General features: G+C 47.6%; 1 protein-coding gene across 1 annotated transcript in view; it reads left to right on the top strand.

Annotated features, from left to right (window-relative positions):
• The window catches only part of LOC140430228 (dynein axonemal heavy chain 5-like), a 502,949-nt gene that overhangs the window by 163,793 nt on the left and 325,978 nt on the right, over window positions 1–13,178 (top strand). Inside the window, exons 24-25 of the mRNA XM_072517658.1 lie at window positions 7,996–8,231; window positions 10,723–10,941. Coding sequence (XP_072373759.1) covers window positions 7,996–8,231; window positions 10,723–10,941 — 455 coding nt within the window. The remainder of the gene's footprint in view (window positions 1–7,995; window positions 8,232–10,722; window positions 10,942–13,178) is intronic.

Here is a 13,178-nt window from a genome sequence, read left to right as displayed (position 1 = left end):
ACAACCTGAGGATTCTTGGTCTTCCTGAAGGTGTGGAGGGAGCGGACGTCGGGGCATATGTGAGCACGATGCTGCACTCGTTAATGGGAGCGGAGGCCCCGGCGGGTCCGTTGGAGGTGGAGGGAGCATACCGAGTGATGGCGCGAGGACCGAGAGCAGAAGAAATTCCCAGAGCCATAGTGGTGAGATTCCTCCGTTTTAAGGATAGAGAAATGGTCCTTAGATGGGCGAAGAAAACTCGGAGCAGTAAATGGGAGAACGCGGTGATCCGCGTTTATCAAGACTGGAGTGCGGAGGTGGCGAGAAGGAGGGCGAGCTTTAATCGGGCCAAGGCGGTGCTTCATAAAAAGAAGATAAAATTTGGAATGCTGCAACCGGCAAGACTGTGGGTCACATATCGAGGGAGGCACCACTACTTTGAGACGGCGGATGAAGCGTGGACTTTTATTGTGGAAGAAAAACTGGAATGAGTGGGTTATTAAAAAGAACGTTTGAACAAAGTGGTGGGGCGAATGTGGGGGGCAAAGAGGGGGGTTAAAAAGGGGGAAAGAGGAGTTTTATGTACTAATCCTGCGATGTGGTAACTTTTCTCTCTCCCACAGGTGGTGATGGGGGGAGGAGGGGAGGTGGAGGGGATGGGGCGTTGGCCATTGGGGGCGGGGCCAAGGGAGTAGCGCGGGCTTGGTTCCCGCGCTATGATAATCATGGCGGGAATAGAGAAGCAGGAAGGAGGTGGCGTTGCACGGTGTGAGTCGAGGTCACGGGGGGAAGTCGAGGTCGGCCAGAGTTTGCTGACTTCTGGGAGCAACATGGGGGGAGTAATTACGCTAGCGGGGGATCTAGCGGGGGGGGGGGGGGTGGGAGGGGGGAATTACTGGGTTGCTGCTGCTGGGGAGAGGGGGGAGCTGGTATGGGGGAGGATGGGCCGGGGGGCACCGCCTGGGGGAGATACAGCTGCGTGGGAACCGGGTGAGGAGCTGGTAAAAGGTGATGGCTAATCGACAAGGGGGGGGGTAGGAAGCCCCCCAACCCGGCTGGTCACGTGGAACGTGAGAGGGCTGAACAGGCCGATACAACGGGTACTCGCACACCTTAAGAAACTTAAGGCAGATGTGGTTATGTTACAGGAAACGCACCTGAAACTGATAGACCAGGTTAGGCTACGCAAAGGATGGGTGGGGCAGGTGTTCCATTCGGGGCTAGATGCGAAAAACAGGGGGGTGGCTATATTAGTGGGGAAGCGGGTAATGTTCGAGGCAAAGACTATAGTGGCGGATAACGGGGGCAGGTACGTGATGGTGAGTGGCAAACTACAGGGGGAGACGGTGGTTTTGGTAAACGTATATGCCCCGAACTGGGATGATGCCAATTTTATGAGGCGGATGCTGGGACGCATTCCGGACCTAGAGATGGGAAAGCTGATAATGGGGGGAGATTTTAATACGGTGTTGGAACCAGGGCTGGATAGGTCGAAGTCCAGGACTGGAAGGAGGCCGGCAGCAGCCAAGGTACTTAAAGATTTTATGGAGCAGATGGGAGGTGTAGACCCGTGGAGATTTAGCAGACCTAGGAGTAAGGAGTTCTCGTTTTTCTCCTATGTCCATAAAGTCTACTCGCGAATAGACTTTTTTGTGCTGGGTAGGGCATTGATCCCGAAGGTGAGGGGAACGGAGTATACGGCTATAGCCATTTCGGATCACGCTCCACACTGGGTGGACTTGGAGATAGGGGAGGAAACAGGAGGGCGCCCACCCTGGAGAATGGACATGGGACTAATGGCAGATGAGGGGGTGTGTCTAAGGGTGAGGGGGTGCATTGAAAAGTACTTGGAACTCAATGATAATGGGGAGGTCCAGGTGGGAGTGGTCTGGGAGGCGTTGAAGGCGGTGGTTAGAGGGGAGCTGATATCAATAAGGGCACATAAAGGGAAGCAGGAGAGTAAGGAACGGGAGCGGTTGCTGCAAGAACTTTTGAGGGTGGACAGACAATATGCGGAAGCACCGGAGGAGGGACTGTACAGGGAAAGGCAAAGGCTACATGTAGAATTTGACTTGCTGACTACAGGCACTGCAGAGGCACAATGGAGGAAGGCACAGGGTGTACAGTACGAATATGGGGAGAAGGCGAGCAGGTTGCTGGCACACCAATTGAGGAAAAGGGGAGCAGCGAAGGAAATAGGGGGAGTGAGGGATGAGGAAGGAGAGATGGAGCGGGGAGCGGAGAGAGTGAATGGAGTGTTCAAGACATTTTATAAAAAATTATATGAAGCTCAACCCCCGGATGGGAGGGAGAGAATGATGGGCTTCTTGGATCGGCTGGAATTTCCCAAGGTGGAAGAGCAGGAAAGGGTGGGACTGGGAGCACAGATCGAGGTAGAAGAAGTGGTGAAAGGAATTAGGAGCATGCAGGCGGGAAAGGCCCCGGGACCGGATGGATTCCCAGTCGAATTCTATAGAAAATATGTGGACTTGCTCGCCCCGGTACTGACGAGGACCTTTAATGAGGCAAAGGAAAGGGGACAACTGCCCCCGACTATGTCTGAAGCAACGATATCGCTTCTCTTAAAGGAGGAAAAGGACCCGCTACAATGCGGGTCCTATAGACCTATTTCCCTCCTAAATGTAGATGCCAAGGTCCTGGCCAAGGTAATGGCAATGAGAATAGAGGAATGTGTCCCGGGGGTGGTCCACGAGGACCAAACTGGGTTTGTGAAGGGGAGACAGCTGAACACGAATATACGGAGGTTGTTAGGGGTAATGATGATGGCCCCACCAGAGGGAGAAACAGAGATAGTAGTGGCGATGGATGCCGAGAAAGCATTTGATAGAGTGGAGTGGGATTATTTGTGGGAGGTGTTGAGGAGATTTGGTTTTGGAGAGGGGTATGTTAGATGGGTGCAGCTGTTGTATAGGGCCCCAGTGGCGAGCGTGGTCACGAATGGACGGGGATCTGCATATTTTCGGCTCCATAGAGGGACAAGGCAGGGATGCCCTCTGTCCCCATTATTGTTTGCACTGGCGATTGAGCCCCTGGCGATAGCGTTGAGGGGTTCCAAGAAGTGGAGGGGAGTACTTAGGGGAGGAGAAGAACACCGGGTATCTTTGTATGCGGACGATTTGCTACTATACGTGGCAGACCCGGCGGAGGGGATGCCAGAGATAATGTGGATACTTGGGGATTTTTCAGGGTATAAATTGAACATGGGGAAAAGTGAGTTGTTTGTGGTGCATCCAGGGGAGCAGAGTAGAGAAATAGAGGACCTACCGTTGAGGAAGGTAACAAGGGACTTTCGTTACCTGGGGATCCAGATAGCTAAGAATTGGGGCACATTGCATAGGTTAAATTTAACGCGGTTGGTGGAACAGATGGAGGAGGATTTCAAGAGATGGGATATGGTATCCCTGTCACTGGCAGGGAGGGTGCAGGCGGTTAAGATGGTGGTCCTCCCGAGATTCCTCTTTGTGTTTCAGTGCCACCCGGTGGTGATCACGAAGGCTTTTTTTAAAAGGATTGAAAAGAGCATCATGGGTTTTGTGTGGGCCGGGAAGACCCCGAGAGTGAGGAAGGGATTCTTACAGCGTAGCAGGGATAGGGGGGAGCTGGCACTACCGAGCCTAAGTGAGTATTATTGGGCCGCTAATATTTCAATGGTGAGTAAGTGGATGGGAGAGGAGGAGGGAGCGGCGTGGAAGAGATTAGAGAGGGCGTCCTGTAGGGGGACTAGCCTACAGGCTATGGTGACAGCCCCATTGCCGTTCTCACCGAGGAACTACACCACAAGCCCGGTGGTGGTGGCTACACTGAAGATTTGGGGACAGTGGAGACGGCATAGGGGAAAGACTGGAGCCTTGGGGGGGGGGTCCCCGATAAGAAACAATCATAGGTTTGCCCCGGGGGGAATGGATGGGGGATATGGAATGTGGCAAAGAGCAGGAATAACGCAACTGAAAGATCTGTTTGTGGATGGGAAGTTCGCGAGTCTGGGAGCGCTGACCGAGAAATATGGGTTGCCCCAAGGGAATGCATTCAGGTATATGCAACTGAGGGCTTTTGCGAGGCAACAGGTGAGGGAATTCCCGCAGCTCCCGACACAAGAGGTGCAGGACAGAGTGATCTCAAAGACATGGGTGGGGGATGGTAAGGTGTCAGATATATATAGGGAAATGAGAGACGAAGGGGAGACTATGGTAGATGAACTAAAAGGGAAATGGGAAGAAGAGCTGGGGGAGGAGATCGAGGAGGGGCTGTGGGCTGATGCCCTAAGCAGGGTAAACTCGTCGTCCTCGTGTGCCAGGCTAAGCCTGATTCAGTTTAAGGTATTACACAGGGCACATATGACTGGAGCACGGCTCAGTAAATTTTTTGGGGTGGAGGATAGGTGTGCGAGGTGCTCGAGAAGCCCAGCGAATCATACCCATATGTTTTGGTCATGCCCGGCACTACAGGGGTTTTGGATGGGGGTGACAAAGGTGCTTTCAAAAGTAGTAGGAGTCCGGGTCGAATCAAGCTGGGGGTTGGCTATATGTGGGGTTGCACAAGAGCCGGGAGTGCAGGAGGCGAGAGAGGCCGATGTTCTGGCCTTTGCGTCCCTAGTAGCCCGGCGCAGGATATTGCTAATGTGGAAAGAAGCCAAGCCCCCGGGGGTGGAGACCTGGATAAATGACATGGCGGGGTTTATAAAGCTAGAGCGGATTAAGTTCGTCCTAAGGGGGTCGGCTCAAGGGTTCACCAGGGGGTGGCAACCGTTCGTCGAATACCTCGCAGAAAGATAGACGGAATGGAAAAAAGAAGGCAGCAGCAGCAGCCCAGGATCGGGAGGGGGGTGGGGTGGGTGGGGGGAGGGGGGGGGGGAGGAACCAGAAGGACTCTCAGGGTTGTTAATATATACTGTATAGTATGTATAGGTCGTTGCTACAGATAATTATATATTGGACTGTTAAATTATATTTTTGGAGAGTGTTACTTGTGACAAGGCAGTTGCCAATTAGGGCTAGTTTTCATTTTTGTTATTTATTATTTATTCATTTTTTGTTTATAAAATAGGTCATTGTTATTTGTGTTGTTATAATATTGTGTAAAGGATGCACAATGTACTGTGTTGGTTGACCAAAAATTTTCAATAAAATATTTAATAAAACAAAAAAAAAGTAAGGTTAACTATAAAGACATGAGGGAGGAGTTGGCCAGAGTTGATTGGAAAGGGAGCCTGGCAGGGAAGACAGTGGAACAGCAATGGCAGGAGTCTGTGGGGTTATTCGGGAGGCGTAACAGAAATTCATCCCAAGGAGGAGGAAACATGCTAAGGGGAGGACAAAGCATCCATGGCTGACGAGGGAAATCAAGGACAGCATAAAATCAAAAGAAAAATCATACAAAGTGGCGAGGATTAGTGGGAAGCCAGAGGATTGGGAAGCCTTTAAAAGCAAGCAGAGGACAACTAAAAAAGCAGTAAGGGGGAAGAAGATGAATTATGAGTGTAAGCTAGCTAGTAATATAAAAAAGATAGGAAGAGTTTTTTTCAGTATATAAAAGGTAAGAGAGAGGCAAACATAGACATTGGACCACTGGAAAATGTGGCTGGAGAAGTAATAATAGGAAACAAAGAAATGGCAGAGGAACTGAATAGTTACTTTGCATCAGTCTTCATGGTGGAAGACACCAGTGGGATGCCAGAGCTCCAGGAGAATCAGGGGGAACAGGTGAATGTAGTGGCCATCACCAAGGAGAAGGTTCTGGGGAAACTGAAAGGTCAGAAGGTGGATAAATCACCTGGACTGGATGGACTACACCCCAGGATTCTAAAAGAGATAGCTGAGGAGATTGTGGAGGCATTGGTGGTAATCTTTCAGGAATCACTGGAGGCAGGAATGGTCCCAGAGGACTGGTAAATGGCTAATGTAACACCCCTGTTTTAGAAGGGAGGGAGGGAGGCAGAAGGCGGGAAATTATAGGCCGGTTAGCCTGACTTCGGTCATTGGTAACATTTTCTAGTCCATTATTAAAGATGAGATTGCGGAGTACTTGGAAGTGCATGGTAAAATAGGACTGAGTCAGCACCGCATTGTCAAGGGGAGGTCATGTCTGACAAATCTGTTAGAGTTCTTTGAGGAGGTAACAAGGAAGTTAGACAAAGGAGAACCAGTGAACGTGATTTATTTAGATTTCCAGAAGGCCTTTGAAACGGTGCCGCAAAGGAGACTGTTAAATAAGTTAAGAGCCCATGGTGTTAAGGGTAAGATCCTGGCCTGGATAGAGGGTTGGCTGACTGGCAAAAGGCAGAGAGTGGGGATAAAGGGGTCTTTTTCAGAATGGCAGCCGGTGACTAGTGGTGTGCCTCAGGGGTCTGTGCTGGGAACACAACTTTTCACTATATACATTAACGATCTGGAAGAAGGAACTGAGGGCACTGTTGCTACGTTTGCAGCTGATACAAAGATATGGGGCGAAATTCTCCTACCCGCCCCGCCACATTTCTGTGTCGACCGGCCGGCGGGAGTCTCCGTAACACCGGCCGGTCAATGGGGTTTCCCATTGTGGGGCAGCCCCACGCCGTCGGGAAACCCCCCTGTGCCGGCAGAACGGAGACTCCCGCCAGCGGAGAATGACGCCCATGCAGAGGGAAAGGTAGTATTGAGGAAGCAGAGAGGCTGCAGAAGGATTTGGACAGGCTAGGAGAGTGGGCAAAGAAGTGTGAAGTTATGCACTTTGGTAGGAAGAATGGAGGCATGGACTATTTTCTAAATGGGAAAAGGCTTAGGAAATCAGAAACCACAAAGGGACTTAGAAGTCTGAATTTAAAATTCCCTTCAGGTTAGCGTGCAGGTTCAGCTGGCAGTTAGAAAGGCAAATTCAATGTTAGCATTTATGTCAAGAGGGCTAGAATACAAGAGTAGGGATGTACTTCTGAGGCTGTATAAGGCTCTGGTCAGAGTCCATTTGGAGTATTGTGAGCAGTTTTGGGCTCTGTATCTAAGGAAGGATGTGCTGGCTTTAGAAAGGGTCCAGAGGAGGTTCACAAGAATGATCCCTGGAATGAAGAGCTTGTCATATGAGGAAGGGTTGAGGACTCTGGGTCTGTACTCGTTGGAGTTTAGAAGGATGATGGGGGATCTTATTGAAACTTACAGGATACTGCGAGGCCTGGATAGACTGGACATGGAGAGGATGTTTCCACTTGTAGGAAAAACTAGAACCAAAGGACGCCATCTCAGACTAAAGGGATGATCCTTTAAAACAGAGATGAGGAGGAATTTCTTCAGCCAAAGGGTGGCGAATCTGTGGAACTATTTGCCGCAGAAGACTGTGGACATCAAATCACTGAGTGTCTTTAAGACAGAGATCGATATGTTCTTGGTTAATAAGGGGATCAGGGGTTACGGGGAGAAGGCAGGAGCATGAGGATGAGAAAAATATCAGCCATGATTGAATGGCGGAGCAGACTCGATGGGCCTAGTGGCCTAAATGTGCTCCTATGTCTTATGGTCTGGCCTCTATTACGTCCAGTAATCTGCCCAGTTCGACATTCCTGAATCATGGGGCTGGACATCTCAGCATGGCTGCGAGCTGTGTGGGGTTGACTGTGCAGGATTGGGGCAAGTGCTGCCCTCCCTTGTTAGCAAGGAGCTGGCGAGCGCGGCCCAGGCAAATCAACTGGCGGGGCCATCATTTGCGGCGTGAAGCCCGTGGGGCCTTGTTAAGTGGTCTAATTAACGTTTGATAGCGGTGATGGCTCACCGGGCCAAGCGTCAGGAAGCTCGTGGCAGTTCCTGCTCGCTACCACACTTAGAAACCTTGGAAAAGAAACTAAAACGTCATGGTGACATTAATAGGATTTCAAGCGACTTGATCTCATTTTTTTCTGTGCAGTTCATTTTTTTGTCTTTGAAAATATCAAAAGTATTCTCTGCATGTGACCATGGAGATATCTGCCCTGAGTATTCAGAAATTCTAAGAATCTAATTTTATTACATTAATGGCATATCTTTTTAAAAACAGATGATTTGAAAATGGCCTTGATTGAAGAAAGCAGAGCTTGGATGATTGGATATTCTCACTATTGCAATGAAAAGTACAGAGAAAATCTGGACAATATCTTGACTCTTGTAGAAGAGACTTCTAAGAAATTAAATCGTCCAGTCAGTGATATGGATGATATAAGAATAATCATGGGTTCTTTCAAAGAGATCCGGGAGAAACAGATTGACATTGATTTACAGATTGGGCCAATTGAGGTAGGAATATGTTCAACTTTTATTCAAGGAACTTATCACAATGATTTTTCCTTTGCAATAGTTTAGAATCGGGGCGGGATTCTCCGACCCCCCGCCGGGTCGGAGAATTGCCGGGGGGGTGGCGTGAACCCCGCCCACGCCGGCCGCCGAATTCTCCGGCACCGAAAATTCGGCGGGGGCAGGAATCGCTCCGCGCCGGTCAGCCAGCCCCCCCCCCCCCCCCCCGGCGATTCTCCGGCCCGCGATGGGCCAAAGTCCTGCTGCTGTCATGCCAGTCCCACCGACGTAAATCGAACCACCTACCTTACTGGCGGGACAGGCGGCGCGGCCGGGCTCCGGGGTCCTGGGGGGGGGGCGCGGGGTGATCTGGCCGTGGGGGGTGCCCCTGCGGTGGCTTGGCCCGCGATCAGGGCCCACCGATCCGCGGGCGGGTCTGTGCCTTGGGGGCACTCTATTCCTTCCGCCTTAGCCACAGTCTTCACCATGGCCGATGCGGAGGTGACCCCCCCCGCGCATGCGCGGGGGTGACGACAGCAGCCGCTGACGCTCCCGTGCATGCGCGGACTTCTGCCGATCGGCGAAGTCCTTTCGGGCCCGGCTGGCGTGACGCCAAAGGCCTTTCCCGCCGGCTGGTGGCGCGTCAACCACTCCGGCGCGGGGCTAGCCCCTCAAGGTGAGGGCTTGGCCCCTAAAGGTGCAGAGAAATCCGCACCTTTGGGGCGGCCCGACACTGGAGTGGTTCACGGCACTCCATCCTGCCGGGACCTCCCGCCCCATAGAATCATAAAATTTACAGTGCAGAAGGAGGCCATTTGGCCCATCGAGTCTGCACTGGCTCTTGCAAAGAGCACCCTACTTAAGCCCACATCTCCACCATGTTCCCATAACCCAGTAACCCCACCTAATCTAAGGGCAATTTAGCATGGCCAATCCACCTAATCTGCACATCTTTGGATTGTGGGAGGAAACCAGAGCACCCAGAGGAAACCCACGCAGACATGGGGAGAACGTGCAAACTCCGCACAGGCAGTGACCCAAGTCGGGAATCGAACATGGGACCCTGGAGCTGTGAAGCAACTGTGCTAACCATGTGCTATCGTGCCACCCTTGTGGTAATCATACATATACAATAGTAAACTTCTCAATGCCATCTGATCCTTTCACTTCTGTGGAAAAAGAACTAGCCTAACTCACCTGGTGAAAATCCCTGTCCAATGGCATGAGAATGAATTATTCTGTGAGAGCATTATGAGAAAGAATTGGGGAAAATTCCTAGAGAGGAAGCATAAATCCGCAGCATAAATCTACCCATAATTCTCGCAATAGGGGTTCCAAAGTTAGGGCTAATGCAATGCAGACATTTTAGTTTACAATTCTTCCACATTTATAATTGACCATGGTTGCTTTATGCTGGCATTGGTGACCAGACTTTAGAGCAGTGTTCCGCTCCCCAGCAGTTAATTTAACTCCTTTAATGAGGGCAAACTTAACCTTTCTTTTCTTACTCTGACATGACTTTGTGTAATTCTGTGGAAGACAGCACCATGGTTTATATTAAATCTCCTTCAACTGCAAACTATCCCTTAAATGTGGGAAGCTAAATAATACATGAAGAAGAAAAGAAGGATGTGTTGACAGGGTGCAATTAAGTAAGATGGAGGGGAACTCATGTGGAGCATAAAAATGGTCTTAATGGCTTGTTTTTGTGCTGTAAAATTAGACGTAATATTATATGTAATATGTAACACTGTGCATTGAAATCTCAGTAGGCTGGTGGAGTAACAATATTGTTCAAACACCCCAAAATCTTCCAAGTTGTGCTTAAAATCCCATGAAGTTGCTTAATTTAAATGGTTGGATAAATAAATTTTAATTTTGATTTTGAATTAACAGTAAAATTGTGTTTGCTTTAGCAAGTTTATTATTGGCATTCTGCTGGAAATTAGGAGAATGAGAGGTGATCTCATTGAAATATATAAGATTCTTAAGGGGCTTGACAGGATAAATGCTGAGAGGATGTTTCCCCTCGTGGGAGAGTCTAGGACCAGAGGGCATAGTCTCAGAATAAAGATTTAAGATTGAGCTGAGGAGGAATTTCGTCTCTCAAAGGGTTGTGAGTCTTTGGAACACCTTCTACAGAACACTGTGGGGGCAGAGACTGTGTGTATATTTGAAGGTTGAAGTAGATAAAGTCTTGATCAGTAAGAGAATCAAGGGTTATGGGGACAGGGGAGGACAGTGGACGTGAGAAACTTCGGAGCAGCCACAATCCTATTGAATAGCAGTACAGGCTCGAGGGGCCTCACAGCCTACTCCTGTTCCTATTTGTGGTCTGGTGGTAAACTGTAAGGACAGCTTTGAATGAGCACAGCTTGTCAATGAGAACACTTGTCAGGCCATGCTGGAAGAATTTTTTTTAAAGTAAACAGAGAAAAAGACACACATATTGAAAACAGATTTCTTTATTGGCTTATATTTTAAAATAATGCAGGAATTTTACACTATGTTGAATAAATATGAAATTCAAGTAGTTAAAGAAGACTCTGACAGAGTGGATACATTGCGTTACACATGGGAAAAGCTCCTGTTACGTGGAACAGAAGTACAGAATCATCTCATTTCTTTGCAACCATCATTCCGTGCTGAACTGATCATCGATGTTAAAGCATTCATGCAAGATTCTAATGCGTTTTGTTGTGACTATGGGAAGGTAATATTAACACTACGTTAAACACAGTTTGCATTTCTCATCATTGTTTGACCTATTCTAGACTATGAGTCTTTAAAGTGAAATGATTCGTGACTAAATGACTAATTTATCTTTCTTAGCTCATGCAAAAGTAAAAAAGAACTAATTGAAATGTGATGATAATTTATTTTTGGAACAAGAGGCTCTGTATTTCTAAAAAAAACTCATATAGTTTTACTTTAAGAAGCAAAGTAACGAGAAATTATTTTTAGAAGTATGCTTGCCCTTAATTTCATTGCCGTAAAGTGAAGATAGAAAATTAAGTCAGTCTTCACTATATGAAGGATTCTATTTGATGTGGATTTTGCTCTTGCAGTATCTGTCATTCCCTGTATTCCTATTCATTGCAGTCACACAGCTTGAGTTCAGTATGTATTCAATAACATACTGATGTCAGCACGAAGTGAATCAATTAAAAGAACACTCTAGGGAAGTCTCACTGAAATAGCTGTCTTATTATGGAAGAAAATGGATGTAAAATGTCGCACACAGTTTTCAAGCATTGCCCACAGGGAGGACAGTGTACTTGCAGAATGTAATTGGAATTGAGAAATGACATTGGAGCCAGCACATCATTATATGTCATTACTGAAGTGTTAAAATCAGTGCACAAAATGTGAAACGGTTGCTGCTGCTGCAATGCACAGGACCACTATTGGAGTATCAAAATAGAAGTCAAGGGAAAACCAACAATAAAATGTCAACATCCCCCCCCCCCCAAACCAGGAAAGTTTCGGGTCTCAGTTTTGCTTTGTGTTGAGTTGGCTGATCTTTGATGGGTTGGCAGTAGGAGTTCAACATTTGGCTTCTCAATTCCCGATGTGTGAATGCTATGCAATAATTCCTGTCGAAAATTACAATTGTACAGACATGGGTCAGGACAGGATGAGACTTGAGTATGATGTGACCCCATAGTTAAATAACCTTGCCATTCAATATTGAAAGTTTTATTCTTCTACATGTAATATTGTTTAATGATTTCAATTATTAATGTAATATAACTATCAAGCTGAAATGCGTTGCACTTTCTGAAAACATTAGCCCAGAGACTTCAAGAAGATATCCTCTCACTTAATGCTTTTATTGAAAGAGTGGATGTTGTCACTTTGTGTAGTCACCTTGTGCCATACCCCATCTTCTCCCCGTAACCCTGCACATTCATCCTTTTCAGATAACACCCTAATTCCCAGCTGAAGCATTCGAAAGGGAATTAAACAGTAATCTGAAAATGAAGAAGATGCAGGGTTATAGGGAGAAGGTTGGTTGCTCATTCGGAAAGCCAGTGCAGACATAATGGATCAAATGGCTGCCTTCCATGCTGTAATGATTCTGTGATGACAACGTAAGCACTATTATTACAGAGTGTAACAGACTGGTTCTTGTACTACATTTAATGAAAACAAGGTCCTCAAAAGTCAGTTGGTGCTATCCAACATTGACCCCATCAGAATTGTCTTGGTAATTGGGGCCATCTCATTGAAATAAAATCAGCAGTCGGCAGAATCCAGTGGAGCTCTCAGGATCGGGAAGTGAGGTGGGCATGGGCAATTAATTGTGTGGGAGACCAAAAGTCAGCTTCCTGATGATGGGATGAAACTATGGTTGTCAGTGGATTGACGGCGGATCAAGCTTCTCGATGACAAGCATCAAGATTTCCTGGTTAATCGATTTGCATGTCATACATGCTCATTGAAAGACATCCTTGCCAGAATTTCCTATTAAATATTCAGCAAATCAAAAACACGTGCCGTCAGATTCACGATTGCTGACAGGTGATATTCCCTGCTTTTATAACTCAGTTAGGTATTTTAAAGTCTGCAGACTCTCTGATGCTACACCAACTCGTCTTCTAAGCAGCAGTATGGAGTTTTGCAAACATTTTGAAAGTGTGCTTTTAAAAAAGATTAGCAGCATTTGTTCAAGACACTTCAGTGCACTGAGGTTTTTCAACAATTGAATCTGACATTTAAGGTGTAGCAGCAAATTGGAGCTACTAAAGAGCTCTTTCCTTTCCGCAATTAAATATTTCGGATGGTCTGAAAAAAAACATGGCATGCAGTAGGTTAGGTAGTCTTCCTGATGGATTTGGAGTAAGTAGGAGCTGTTTTTCCTTTACGGGGTGCTTTATTCAACTCCTGGAGAAGAGGCATTGGTCATTGAGATTGGTGGCAGCAGGAACAAGGCATGGCTGACTGAGT

Source organism: Scyliorhinus torazame, chromosome 10, assembly GCF_047496885.1.
Source record: "Scyliorhinus torazame isolate Kashiwa2021f chromosome 10, sScyTor2.1, whole genome shotgun sequence".
Taxonomy (NCBI): domain Eukaryota; kingdom Metazoa; phylum Chordata; class Chondrichthyes; order Carcharhiniformes; family Scyliorhinidae; genus Scyliorhinus; species Scyliorhinus torazame.
This window is presented reverse-complemented; position numbering and strand designations above follow the sequence as displayed.